The sequence below is a fragment of the Hypoxylon trugodes genome (assembly GCF_022578975.1).
Source record: "Hypoxylon trugodes strain CBS 135444 unplaced genomic scaffold F4822scaffold_5, whole genome shotgun sequence".
In the NCBI taxonomy this organism is placed as follows: Eukaryota; Fungi; Ascomycota; class Sordariomycetes; order Xylariales; family Hypoxylaceae; genus Hypoxylon; species Hypoxylon trugodes.
In genome coordinates this window covers 601843-615806 of record NW_026250020.1, presented here as the reverse complement: position 1 = coordinate 615806, position 13964 = coordinate 601843, and the positions used below count along the sequence as shown (strand labels likewise).

The 13964-nt window shown below is 46.8% G+C and overlaps 3 protein-coding genes across 3 annotated transcripts; 1 reads left to right on the top strand and 2 right to left on the bottom strand.

Moving 5' to 3' along the window:
- Positions 1–85: 85 nt before the first annotated feature.
- F4822DRAFT_402585 (TIP49-domain-containing protein) lies at positions 86–2045 on the top strand. Its single transcript, XM_051458032.1, has 3 exons — positions 86–226; positions 290–516; positions 587–2045. Exons 1-3 carry the CDS (start codon positions 218–220, stop codon positions 1782–1784), a joined length of 1434 nt encoding a protein of 477 aa, XP_051314126.1. The 5' UTR covers positions 86–217; the 3' UTR covers positions 1785–2045.
- A 267-nt stretch (positions 2046–2312) lies between these two features.
- On the bottom strand, positions 2313–3974 carry F4822DRAFT_242941 (glyceraldehyde-3-phosphate dehydrogenase). The gene is made up of 3 exons (XM_051454329.1): positions 3812–3974; positions 2594–3414; positions 2313–2530 (listed from the first exon to the last, which is right to left on the bottom strand). The coding sequence occupies exons 2-3, from the start codon at positions 3399–3401 to the stop codon at positions 2328–2330; spliced, it is 1011 nt and encodes a 336-aa protein (XP_051314125.1). The 5' UTR covers positions 3402–3414; positions 3812–3974; the 3' UTR covers positions 2313–2327.
- A 2715-nt stretch (positions 3975–6689) lies between these two features.
- On the bottom strand, positions 6690–11412 carry F4822DRAFT_402578 (uncharacterized protein). Its single transcript, XM_051458031.1, has 3 exons — positions 10411–11412; positions 8384–10363; positions 6690–8332 (listed from the first exon to the last, which is right to left on the bottom strand). Exons 1-3 carry the CDS (start codon positions 11006–11008, stop codon positions 7410–7412), a joined length of 3501 nt encoding a protein of 1166 aa, XP_051314124.1. The 5' UTR covers positions 11009–11412; the 3' UTR covers positions 6690–7409.
- Positions 11413–13964: the final 2552 nt, after the last annotated feature.

Here is a 13964-nt window from a genome sequence, read left to right as displayed (position 1 = left end):
GCACATGATGTACTGTACCTAAGTACCTAGGTACATTAGCGCGCGTCCAAATTTCTAAAGCTCGGATTTGCTCTTCGTTCGAAAGCTTCAGAATTTCAATTACCTGCCTACATACACACTAGCGAGACTGGCAAAAGGTGATTTAGTAACGCCGACCAGGGAAATAATAGAGTTGCGATTGCATATTTCCTAAGGGAATTCCTAAATTATTTTCAAGATGGCCGCCGTAAGTAATTATTTCAAGCCAGGGGCTGAAAAATGATAGCTTAGGATGCTAATAAACATGTAGACCGTGATGACCGTCGGCGAGACGAAAGAGCTGCGAGGCCTCAACCTCATTGCAGCGCATTCGCATATCAGAGGTCTCGGTGTAGACACAGACACGTTAGAGCCTCGCGCGGCGTCGCAAGGTCTCGTTGGTCAGGAGAAGGCGCGAAAAGCTGCAGCCGTCATATTAGAGATGATCAAGGTTGGCAAGATCGCCGGCAGAGCAGTGCTCATCGCTGGGCCACCCAGGTATGTCAAAATACTATCTCGCTATATGAGATCGCAATGATTGAAACATTACTAACAATGCCTGTTACAGCACTGGTAAGACAGCTATAGCAATGGGCATGGCCCAATCCCTCGGACCCGATGTACCATTCACAAGTCTCGCCTCGTCCGAGATCTTTTCACTCGAAATGTCCAAAACCGAAGCCTTGACACAAGCCTTCCGAAAGTCAATCGGTGTACGTATCAAGGAAGAGTCGGAAATAATGGAGGGCGAGGTCGTTGAGATTCAAATCGACCGCAGTGTCACTGGTGGTGCCAAGCAGGGCAAACTCACGATCAAGACCACCGACATGGAAGCCGTATACGACATGGGAGCTAAGATGATCGATGCCATGACTAAAGAGCGTGTTATGGCTGGCGATATCATCTCTATTGATAAGGGAAGCGGAAAGATTACGAAACTCGGCCGAAGTTACGCTCGCAGCCGTGACTACGACGCCATGGGCGTAGACACCAAATTCCTTCAGTGCCCCGACGGTGAACTACAAAAGCGCAAAGAAGTCATCCACACCGTCACTCTACACGAAATCGACGTCATCAACTCGCGCACACAAGGTTTCCTCGCCCTCTTCAGTGGTGACACTGGTGAGATCCGCAGCGAAATCCGAGATCAAATCGACACCAAGGTAGGTGAATGGAAAGAAGAAGGCAAAGCCGAAATTGTTCCCGGTGTTCTCTTCATCGACGAAGTCCACATGCTCGACATCGAATGCTTCAGTTACGTCAACCGCGCACTAGAAGTCGATCTAGCCCCCGTCGTCATCATGGCGAGCAACCGAGGCCACTCCAAGATCCGTGGCACCGACTACCGTAGTCCCCATGGTCTACCCCTCGACTTCCTCGACCGCGTCGTAATCATCCAGACGCAAACCTACACCCCAGAAGAGATCCGCCAAATCCTCAGCATCCGTGCGACAGAAGAAGAAGTCGACGTATCCCCCGACGCGCTCGCCCTTCTAACAAAGATCGGTCAAGAAGCCGGACTACGCTACGCCAGCAACTTAATCACAACCTCCCAACTCGTATCCGCGAAGCGCAAGGCCCGCCAAGTCTCCGTCGACGACGTCCAGCGCAGTTTCAAGCTCTTCTACGATCCCGCGCGCAGCGTAGCTTTCGTCAACCAATCCGAAAAACGCCTCATCGGCAACGACGGCGCCGTCGATTTCGCCGTCGCCAACGGTGTCAGCGGTACCAACGCCGGTGCGGGAGACGCGATGGAAATCAGCTAGGGGTGTAGCATAGCGTAAAAGAACCCCCAAGCCCAGGTGTTTTATTTTCCGTGTTTTCAAGATCTCTTCTACCCCATTTCTAATGGGTGGCGTTGGATGGATACCAAAATTAGGTAGTAGGAAGTTTTCGGTAGGACAGACACCAAGCAAGTTACTACAATTATTAAGTGATTGAAACGAGGCATAGAAAGAAGAGGAGTGTATCATAGGTTTTCATAGTGGCGTAGGTGGATTGCAATTACAATGCTTTTTCAGACCCTATAAGATCAGTTCACTTCGTGATATGCAGAACTTACGTGAATACGGATACTTACACGGGGAGTACGGCTCCTTATAAGACTACCTAGGTATGCTACCGATTTTATCACAGAAAGGACTTGAGGCTCATTTATTTTTGTTTTTTTATCTAAATCACACTAATTCACATAAGACGTCACTGCCCAAACCAGACCCCGGCCATGCTCCTAAGCGACTATTTATTTTCAGTGTCGCCTTTGCATCGAGACTATCGTAGCAGCTTAAAAGTAATTAGAGTTTAGAAATTTATTTGCCAGCATCGACCTTGGAGATGTAAGACAAAAGGTCGAGGACACGTCGGCTGTAACCCCACTCGTTGTCGTACCAGCTGACAAGCTTGACGAAGTTCTTGTTTAGGGAGATACCGGCCTTGGCATCGAAGATCGAAGAGTTGGTGTTACCGTTCAAGTCGGTAGAGACAACATCGTCCTCAGTGTAGTCGAGGATTCCTGAAGCAAAACGTTAGCGACTGGCTCAAATCTGCAATTATATAATGTAGGAATCAAACTTACCCTTAAGAGGACCCTGAGCGGCGGCCTTGATGGTGGCCTTGATGTCATCGTAAGAAGCATCCTTCTCGAGACGGACAGTCAAGTCGACAACGGAGACGTTGGAAGTGGGGACACGTAGGGACATTCCGGTAAGCTTGCCGTTTAACTCAGGGATAACCTTTCCGACGGCCTTAGCGGCACCAGTGCTGCTGGGAATGATGTTCTGGGCAGCGGTACGACCACCTCGCCAGTCCTTGTTGGAGGGACCGTCGACGGTTTTTTGTGTGGCGGTGTAAGAGTGGACAGTAGTCATGAGACCCTCAATGATGGTGAACTTGTCGTGGATAACCTTGGCGAGGGGAGCAAGGCAGTTGGTTGTGCAGGAAGCGTTGGAGATAACGTCGGCCTTGCCGTCGTAGGTCTTCTCGTTGACGCCCATAACGTACATAGGGGCATCAGCAGAGGGGGCAGAGATAACGACCTTCTTGGCACCACCCTTCAAGTGGGCCTTGGCCTTCTCAGTGGTGGTGAAAACACCAGTTGACTCGACGATGTACTCAGCACCAGTCTCGCTCCACGGGATGTTGGCGGGGTCACGCTCTTGGTAGAACTTGACCTTCTTGCCGTTGACGATGAGGCCATCGCTCTCGTGGGAAACGGTTCCCTTGAAGATACCGTGTGTCGAGTCGTACTTCAACATGTACTCGGCGTAGTGGGTCTCAATGAAGGGATCGTTGACAGCGACAATCTCGATGTCGCCGTGCTCGACGGCATTTCGGAAGACGATACGGCCGATACGGCCAAAACCGTTAATACCAACCTTGACCATTTTTATGCTGGGTCTTGAAGAAAAGTATATTGTTAGTTGATATTCGGAATATGTGGAATTTATGTAGTTTGCAAGACAAAGAAAGTTTGTTGAATTGGAGTGATGAAGTTCTGTAAGACGGTCGGGGGAAACGAGGTATTTCTATTCAGTTGAATGAAACACAGCTATCCAGCGATCGACAATGCGGAAATTGCCACTGCAGCAGGATAGCTATTTTTTTTTTCCAATTGTTGCCTTATTTTATCCAGACACTGCAGAAACAGCTTTTGAGCCCCAAACGAAGCCAAGAGCTCCAGGTTGGCGGGGCGAGAACTGAGAGCTTCGTCGATGTTACGATGCCCATGCAACAATCAATGGCGGGGTAATAAGATGAGCTGTTAGGAAGAGGGGAAAGCTAGGGAGGGTCTCACCTGTATTACTAAATATGATATTTTTATTGGCAGTTTTGGGGAAATCCTTGAGAGTTGATCAGAAAACTTTTCAAGAAAAAAGAATTGAGGTAGGTAGGTCAGATTAAATAGAGAGGAAGAGGGATTTGGAGGGGTTAGTTAATGATGGCATATGAGCGACATAAAATAAAAATGGTTGAGAGACAAATATACCAAGAAAAAAATATGATGCAGCAGAGGGGTGGATAGGTGGGGTGCTCGATCCCTCCTCCCACGGAATTGGCCTTACGGGTGCCACTTGCCTTACCAGGGTAAGGTTCTATTCCCTAGAAGGTCTAGAGGGGCAGAGGGGTAGAGAATTCAATATAGGTAGCCACCATCGGAGCTTCCCATACTGTACGGTGTTGTTAAGCTGTACTTGGAAGTTACATTCGCAATCCCCCGCCACCCTCTCAACACTCTCCCACTAACAATCACGTCTAAGATCGGATGTTTCTTTCTCGAATACGATGTCCTGATATGCCTATATATATGGCGAGAGAAAAGCATGAGTCGACCCAAACATCAAACGAGCGAACTCGGATGATTAATCACAAGATAAAAGAAAACCTATCTTGATTGATATATTCATCCAATACCCAATTCGAATACTTCCCTGTTTTTATTTCCTTTTCTTTGATTTTCTAGTTGATGTAATACTACATCTCCCTTTGTTTTCTTACATTATACGCTACTGCCGGACGGAATACACGGACAGTTAGCTTAGGTGGAAGTACTAACCTCGTACATCCGGCGGGCTCCTAAGCTCCTAAGACAGGAAAACAGTGCGCATTCGACCTCCGTTGACAGACCCAATCCCATGCCCATCTTATTCTGTCAGTGTCAACCCCCCGTTCAATAAAATGCGTCTCATAGAAAATAACTCAACCCATAAGGAAGAAGCTATTATATTCCTTTCCCAACTGAGAGCTCTTGGTCCGTTTCACCACCTCTCAGGGGTATCAAAACAAACTCCATCAATCCAGTAACCATGTATATCTAAAGTCACTCTGCTACACCCGAGAAACGCCTTCGTTACTGTGCAAAACGAAAATGGCACGAATGTCTAACGGGTTCTCGGCCAAGGCACGGGAAACAATTCACGATTCTATCCGATAGAGCTCGGCTCTTACAACGTAGCCCTATTGGTCCAAAAAATACTAAAGTTAGAATGGACTTATCCCGATTCTAATGTTGAATATCTTGAGCGAGTCAGATGAATTGCGTTTTTGTTGTTTCTAAGCATGTTAGCATGGGATTGGGATGGCGAGCGATTTACTACCGTTGCGGCGGTGGGCGGCGGCGGACAGCGGCTCTATCAGCTTACACATTCCACATGCGGACAGCGAAAGTCTTAACTTAGTTCAGGGTCGCCCTACCTTCAGGGTTGGCTTTCAGGGTCCCCTCCATTACTCGCATCCCAAGCAACCGCAGGGTCTCGGAGTTTGGAAACGATCCCACTCCGTATAACCCACCGAGATGCTACTACTACTACATTGCATTTCGCTCATTAAATTGCTATCAGCGCTTCCCAATTCACCTTTCTACTGATTATCACGCTCTATCGTGTGACCCGTGAGTCAAGAAGTATTTTCCCAACCTATCAATCCGACATCGCTAAGGTGTGACAAAACCGTCAATCTGGCTGGCCAGGCACCCGATCCAGCCAATGTGGATGGGCAGGGGCCAAACGTGCCAATAAAGCATACGCAAGCTCCTAAATAGCAGTAAGCAAAGCAAAAAAAAGCTTACCAGCCAAAATCCTCCCGCTAATCATATAGGTTGGATATATTTTACCTAGTGAAAGCCATGGCAACGCCACATCCGACAAGGCTGGCAAATAGGCCCGATCGTTGGTTTGACCCTGCTCCCAGCGAGATCCCTCAGACAAGGCCGTTCACTAGCCTAGACGGGTAGTAGTCAGACTCTGCTATGCATTGCGTCGTGTCATCTTCTGGACGAAGTCGGCCTTCCGGGTGGAAATTTGACTCCATCTAGTTGTTTGATTTCGGTAATTTCGTGGGTCTAGGCCCCGGATTCCGGAACCAATCATATTGACACTAGTGCTTTCAATTACATGTTTCATTCGTATACCTTACTAACATTTTAATATCTTTACACGATTCAATAACGAACTGGTATACGTGGGTTATACGACTTAGCTCTATTACGAGAGTTGTAGTGCGAAGGGTATATCAAAAATGAATGCGTTATTTACGTTGCTATTGTTTGTTCCCCGTACGGTTTATGCCAAATTGGAGAATAGCTAAAAGCAAAAGGTTTGTACGACGCTAAGTACCTAGGTACCTAGACATTATTTTTTATACCTAGGTATATATCACCACCAAATTCTTCAAACATCATACTATACAGATCCGATCATTTTGAACAAAAAAATAAATAAAACCACTCTCCATTTCAGTTTATACAGCTCATAATGGAGTATAATTCAATCGACCAATGCTTTTCTGACAATTTAATATTTATGCGCGAGTGCTATTATATCGAAATAGAGCGTGCGTGTACTTTGGTGAGTTGGAGGCAGCCTCCGGATTATTATCCTAATGACGCCTCCAAGCACTACTCAAAGGAGCCGCACCGATACGTCTCGGAGTTTGAGATATTAGTCAGATTTCTCTAGTGAGTTCGTTCATTTGGAATTCATAATTGGGATACGGAAGTATATGTAATCAATTCTGAATAATCAAGTTTTAAAATCGAGATTCTCAATAGGGTGTATCCTCTGATCTTTTAGTTCATTGCTCAAGAGTACGATATCTAGCTCAAAACGATCACAAGTTGATATTCAACCGGCCTTAGGCCGAGTCTACGAAACTACCATATGACCAGTATCTTAAAACATCGAGTCACGCGCACAATTGCCTCATCAGCAATATAATCAAGTTAATCTTCCAAATAGTACATGTAGGAAGGGCGCGCCCTTCATGACTGTAGCATAAGAGGTATGATGAAATCTCACAGCTTAAAATGTTATAAAGGATGTGGCGTAATATCGCCTCCCCAACAGCTATCCTCCGGGAGCGGATGACAAATTCGTATTAGAGTATGTTACTGATTCCATATCAATACGGACCCCCTTCTCCTTCACCTACACCGCCTCCCTTTTATCGACCCCTTAATAATGGTAGATCGCCCCCGAATGTAGTGGGGTTGGGGACGGGCGCTCGCTTCCGGAGTGCAGCAGCTCATAGGGGTACCTAGCCGGGCGGATACCTTGGCATTGCTGTATGAAGCAAGCCGACATATTAATAGCTTGCACCGACTTCAAAGGCTCCAAAAAGTTCGTACATCAAGTTTTCATTCGTTATTCGACATGGCTGCTATATACAGCGAGCAGTAATAATACAGCTAGTTGGGTATAATCTGTGTGAACGCCACTTGGCTTACAGGCTTCCCCTCGCCTCCTGGGCAGCGCTGCGATCCAAGCAACCGGGTTGGCTGTAGCAAATGATATTCCAATGCCTATCTCATGAGTCACCCCGGCCACATTATCTTCCCGTGGTCGTTCGAAGCCCGAAAAAACGCCAAAGCAATGCTGTCATAAACTTACAACCCAAGCTCACTTGAGCCCAAAACCTTCGCTCTCGTTGACCGCCCGCCACAGTGACTTCTCTAATCTCATTCGCGACGTGTAGCGATATAGTGACAAGACATTAAAGCATGTCCTTGCCGAAGGGAATCTCCCTTCATCTTCGCCTAAAAGATTTATTCTTATAACAAGGGATGTCGCACCCATAGCGGGGATACGATCACTTCCGGTTATGAATGACAATAACCGTCGTTGATCTATGGGCGAAGCCTTTTCGAATGTATACCAGAACCACTGCACCGTCGGCTCTCTCTCGGGGTTTATGTGTTTTGGCCAGCCCGTATAAACTGCGACTCCCCGCAACGAGCTGATGTCCAATGGTTCATCAGAACCACGGATAAGAAGCTCAATTTCCTCCGGTCTAAAAAGTGTCAATGCATTTCCAGCGCATACGGTAAAGAAGCCTCGCTTGAAAGGTTCAAATTGTCGGGTGACCGAAGTGTCCAGTAAATATCTGACGTAAAGGTCAACGTATTCTCGTCGATTGCTATTTGTTACCATCTTGCTTTCGCCTCCAGGGCAGAGAGGCACTCTAACCCTGGTACCGTACCTCTCGGTTTCGATTACGAAGTCAAGGCAGAAAGTGGATTGAACATCCCCCTCGAAATCCAAAAGTTGTCGGAGACCTCTTGCGAGGGCTGGACGGAATTCGGCCAAATCGTCCAGGGTGTAGTTCATTGTCGGTCGTGAGTGGGCAGGTGCGCCAGCAGCGGGTGGAGGAGCGGATGCAAGCAGCTTTCGAAAAGCAAAGGGTGGGAAAGCAACATCCAAAATTGTCGAGTTATATATAGCTAACCCGAGCACCACACCGACGAGAAAGTACTGATCGGATGTCTCAAAAGTGTTCGGGTTGAAGTAGCAGAATCGCGAATCCTCATCATACACGAAGAGTCCTGGAATATAAGTATTAGAGGTGACTACGATACTTTGGGTAAGCCACTTACCATGGTCTGGATTAAACACCTCCCTTACGAGAAGAAGGAACCACTCTTTCCGGAGTCCTCCGCCGTCGACGCCTTCTTCCCCTTGAAATTCAATTCGTAGACCTTTCTTGATATCCTCGCTACCACTGCCGACAACTTCACTCACCTTTTTGAGACTGTCCTCGACCAAGCACTCTCGACGAATATTAAGGACCAAGTATTGCGCATAAATCTTATGAGTCAAAATACTGTCGAAGAAGGCCTCCCTTGCCTTTCCAGCCATTTGCCTTTTAGCGTCGAATTCCAATATTCGTATCTTCGCCCAAATGCTTAGAAAGAACGGGTATTGACAGAAGGCAAACCTGCCTCTTTTTGACTCCCATAGTTCAAAATCGGCCTTGAAGTCCAAGCAGTCGACTAGCGTATTATAAAAATCGCTTGTTGACAGTAGATGACCATAGCTACGCCCATCTGGTCCGTCATTATGTCGGACATGCGTCAGGCTATTGGCGGAAAATAGAAGGGCCATTACTTTCGCGGCGGCCTTGATTTGCCAATCATCCGTGTACGCGGCACGATTCGGTTCAATGGGTTGCTTCTGCTTTTTAGACTTCGTCGCTTCCAGAGCAGCATGCAATGTTGCTGGTGAATTGCCGGCACGGGAGTTAGACATTTGGGGAATCAACCCGCCAGTCACATCAATTTGAGGTTCCACCCTCTTCTCGTTCTGTCGGTTTAGACGATACGTCACAAAGCCGCTAACAAGGTCCTTCGTTTGAAGGAAGAGGTGTTCCGGTAATCTGGAAAGCCATGTGATTAAATGATGATGGCATTGTTCCGATGAGTTCGCCAGCAGACCGAAGATCCTTTTTATGATTCCAGAATGCCGTCCAGAAGTAGATTTGGGTTGAGCCTCTAGATCCCGGTCTGGAACCAAGCCCTTGCCCTTGCCCGCAGGTTGATATTGGCCGCTGTACGACTTAGACCCGGACACGAGGAGTGGATTAGTTAGCATCAAGAGCAAGAAGCGGACATCCTGAGGCTCCTTCAATTGTCGACCAGGTCGCTTTAGCAGAGTTTCCGTGCACTTCAATAAAACCCGCTGGATGTGTTCTTGAGCCGTAACAATTAGTGATTCGAACTGTTGTAGCCTTTCTTCTGTCAACTTCTGAGACGGGTTGGTTTGTAGAAGCTCGGCGTAGATGCCTGGCCACGCCTCGGCCACATTAGTCACCGCATAATACCACTCAATAATTGCACCCCAATCAATCCGAGGGGATTTAGCGGTTACAATCGAGGGAATTTCATCCTTCCGCCGCGCCGGATTCCTTGAAGGCAAAGATTCTTCTTGGCTTCCCGTCCACCATGTGCCATTCTCCGCAAAGTCACCCAGAAGCAGCAGTTTGGGATCGAGTTCCGATATAGGGGTGTCATCGCGGGCTGGTTCCTTCCTAGTTTCAACATCCCGCCTCTTGACAGGTTCAGAGGGTAGTCTAGAATTAGCACTCATATGTCGAGTGACAAATGAATTGTTGATACACGAATGAGAGCTGAAGCATAAAATAAGATATTCTTCTAGTTTCTTGAATATTCTCTTGGGTTCTAGCTCTGGAATAGTGGCATCTGGCTTAGGGGTACGCCCACTCGTCTGAGCATTTGGCGGGAAAGTGGAACTTCTAGCATCGGGGAATGATGAAGAGTAAGATCTCGCCATAGACATGTTATTATTGAGTGGATTCGGTTCGAGGTTGAGGTCGGCGAAGTCGTCAAACACCGCATTATAGATAAAGCCAGGCGGACTGGTGCTCGAAGCGGGAGGATTACCCTGCTTACTTGGAGATCCATAGGGAGCTAGATACCCATTCGATGGCCTAGAAGGGGTTCGACCGTGTCGGATTTCGGAGCGCTCTGGAGATGCGGAAGTCGTCGTCCAAAATTCTAAGGAAGAACGTAGACATTGTTTAATGATTTGTCTCGTACGATCAAGTTGTATTGAGTTTGCTGGGATGATAAGTAAAGACCACTCTTCAGGGGATAGACGGACGTACGAGGCTGCAATGGAGGCCGTGAGGGGCCGAGCTCGGTTTCATTTGGCTGTGAAGCATGACTGGTGCTAGGTTGAGCACCCGTAAAGCCGGCAACGAGCTCGTATGGTTTGAGATCATTTATTGTCAAGCAGATAGTACATCTGAAGACGTTGAGTTCCTTGGGCCACCTAACCAAACTAGCACATGTCATACAGTTCCCTGTCGCAAAGTCTACAGGCCCACGTGGTGGTGCCCTCCTAGGAGCTACATTTTGTGGTGGGACATTCTGTGCTCTCCGCTGAGGGCTAGTGCCATCGGAAAAGTCATCATTCCCAGACTGTTCGCCAATCCGGGAATTTTTCCTCTTCTTGCTTGAAAATAACGAAGGAAATGGGTGGCTCATTGAGCGAGAGTGTTGTGAGGGTCGCTTCGACTTAGAGACAGGTATATCGTCGTCAGAACTTGTCTCGACTTCAACCGGTGGAATTCTGATAGGTTCAAAATCGGGAAATCTTGAATTGGCTCTCGGACGACGTAAGGGTTCATTTGTAGGTGGATCGCGAGGTGGGAAGTCATAGTGGTTCATGGATGGTCGGTTAAGGTTGGGGCGGGAAGACATATTGGTTTGATTCGAATGGTTCGTAGTTGCGAAAGTCGAGGAAGGCCAGCTTTGAGAGAAGGGACGATATGTTATCTCTGCATCTGAACATTCGTACTACCCTATATGGTTATTAAGGCAAGAAAGCAGGTAGGACCCAACGCAGAAGAGTCAGGCAGGTAGGAACTGGCGGAGTCTCGTGGACAAGTGCACCGTTTGAAGACGGCAATCCCTACCCAGACAGATCTCGATGGAGCCACCACTTGTTCGGGACGTTATAAACAATATCCACCAACAGTCCGTCATAAAAACCCCTCGAAGAAGACATAGATGCAGATAATTACTGCGAAAAAGGGCAGGACAACAAATACAGAAAGTGGGCTGGGTGGGTGTTATCTAAAGAATGAGAAATTGCCCAAACGCCTCGTATCACTGTAATGTGTAGGTACTATAGGTACTGTAGTAGGTACCTAGAAATTGGAATGTCCTACAGAAACTAATGCAGCCAACCACAACGCTTGCCGCTTCCCGAAACCCCCTTGAAATCAAGCTTGATAAAAACTGACAAGCACCTAACGGCCCCTAGCATTACCGCATGGCCCCACTTGTCCCCGGTCCCCGCGGGAACTTGCTACAGGGGCCCACTATCTTGTAACGATATTAAAATGTGACGGTACTTATCTTGGGGGCAGATGTTGCGCTTCCTTTTTTTTACTACTTTTTTTAGGTTCGAGAGACAGTGACAGAGGCAAAACTTAAAGTCAGTTACCTCATCAATCATGAATCGAATTTTAACGACATGGCAAGAGCTTTACACTCACTACCTAGGTACCTACGGAAAGAAGAGTTGGAAACGGTCTTGGCGAAAACCTGCTCACCTCTCATGTTACTCAAATCGACATGATTCGATGCCGAGGATTCACTTTTCCCCCTCAACTCGGTATTCACGCACCGATATCGCGAACTAAATGGAACAACACAGATGCATCAATATACCTAATTATAGGTAACATCAGCTGAATCTTGGTGCTTATATAAGATTGCTCATCAGCTTCACTGTCAGTCTGGGGTAGAATATTGATGACAGGTAATGAAACCCCCACGATGTCTTCAACTACCTAATTTAAGTACTCAAGTGCCTCGTCACTATCTCTTCCAAATCACGCAAGAGCATAATATTCTCGGAGTTATTATATGCCCGGAAATCGTGGCTCATCTAGAGGTACCTAGGTATTCAAAGCGTATATATAATTCCTCTGGACTCACCGGTCCACTGATTCAACACCCCTCTCAACTTGTAGCTAAAACAGTCAGGGTAACACAAGCTGAATATCAATATTGCACTTTCTTAACGCTCAAGCCGCCGGTCATTATATCTATATCTTCACTAATTGTACAGGTCTCACGTCATCTGGTCCAAATGGAAAATAAAAGGCAATATTCAGCGCTATGGAATTATCGAGGTCAGAACGAATCCTGCATTTCCAATCTCAATGGTTATCCATGCGTTCTCTTGATCTTATGATACGCCCTTAAAATTCTGCCTAGAAGGAACAATGCGACCCCATTCGCATTATGAATCAGGCTACAAGGCAATGATGGCAATGCTTACCCAGGCAAGACGGCCAAGGCAGTTTGAACATCTCCAAAGCACGCCACCAAGCCCAGGGGCAATTAGAGACACCACTTCAGCCCTGGTTGCGTCTTGTCTAGGGTACATTGGAGGTGGATAAAACAGAAACTTCTTCAGCCGCATAGGCTACGTTATATACTAAATTCAAACATTCCGATTACTCAGGTGCAGTTGAAAGGAACACTGCGAAACTGCTTTACAAATTGACCGCCAAACTACCAATAGGCTATACCATGAACCAGGGGATAGCCAATTAGAAGATTCATGTCTTCTGTTTGTTGGAGAGGTTATAGGTTGGCTAGGTCCATTCAATTTTGAGGGAATTTGGCATAGGCTACTCGCCATCTTCAGGTTAGTCTTCGTTTCCACCAGGATTGCCGTTTCTAAACCTCAAGGTGCGTTTTTACCTTCATATCATGTTTATATGGCAGCCCAACTCACTTATTCCTTATCTTTGTGTGAATCGAGCCCACACAAGCTATACCATTGTGGCCTGATGAAAGATCCCACGGCAAACTCTAGCAAGCATCCAAATTCGCAGGTACAAACGCCAGCATCGTCCTTCCGGGAGATTAAACCATGCTCGTGCTTCTTTGCAGCTCGACGATATCCGGGTTCATAGCTATTCAATATACTCAGATAATATATCTTCCCCCCTAGAATCACTACTTAGCTTATATGAGAGGATATCATACTATAGAGATTGAGTTTCTTAGGCTAAGTTGAGTATTACATAGGCGTACTTACTATAACAGTAGTTTTACGTAAGCTGTACGCTGATTGAGAGTCTAATAGAAGTTACTTACTCTTAAAAGAGACTATACTGCTTGTAATATCTGAGCCAGTACATTCAATTGACGCTACGTTGTTACATGGGGATATCAAATTTAACTAATATAGCTCTTTTACGCCCTGAAGTAGTGTAGTTTACCTGGATAGGAGCTGAGTTTCTCTTGGTCAAGGAAGAAAAGGGACGAAAGGCGGCAGCGGATTCTAAAGGTTCAAAGAAACAAGCGCTTTAACAATACCATTGCAATCAATATAATCAAGTTGGATAGATGTATATATATGTGTGTGCCCTGACTTCGGTGCCGTATTCAAGGAAGTATGAGTTTTGCATACAAATCAGGAGTTTCGATAAACTCGAAATGCGTAACTTGGGAGCTACACTCACTGAAAAATCCGGTGTCAAGTTACTGGGCGAGTAGCAAACTCAGCAGTTCGCAGTATTTTGATAGACGCATCTTTTTAAGCCGCGCATATAATGCGGAGCACGATCTTTGTGGAAGGACCACATCGTCATCCTCGCCGTCGCAGTAGTGTACAGAGTAGTCAGCGCCCCGG

What these genes read in the sequence shown, in the direction of transcription:
- F4822DRAFT_402585 (XM_051458032.1), top strand. An exon ending in CTCATCGCTGGGCCACCCAG is followed by an intron (nt 517 to 586) that starts GTATGTCAAAAT and finishes TGCCTGTTACAG; the next exon opens with CACTGGTAAGACAGCTATAG.
- F4822DRAFT_402578 (XM_051458031.1), bottom strand. Translation starts at nt 11,008, where the DNA reads ATGTCTTCCCGCCCCAACCTTAACCGACCATCCATGAACCACTATGAC. An exon ending in ACGGCCTCCATTGCAGCCTC is followed by an intron (nt 10,364 to 10,410) that starts GTACGTCCGTCT and finishes TTATCATCCCAG; the next exon opens with CAAACTCAATACAACTTGAT. An exon ending in GGTGTTTAATCCAGACCATG is followed by an intron (nt 8,333 to 8,383) that starts GTAAGTGGCTTA and finishes CTTATATTCCAG; the next exon opens with GACTCTTCGTGTATGATGAG.
- F4822DRAFT_242941 (XM_051454329.1), bottom strand. Translation starts at nt 3,401, where the DNA reads ATGGTCAAGGTTGGTATTAACGGTTTTGGCCGTATCGGCCGTATCGTC. An exon ending in CGCTCAGGGTCCTCTTAAGG is followed by an intron (nt 2,531 to 2,593) that starts GTAAGTTTGATT and finishes GTTTTGCTTCAG; the next exon opens with GAATCCTCGACTACACTGAG.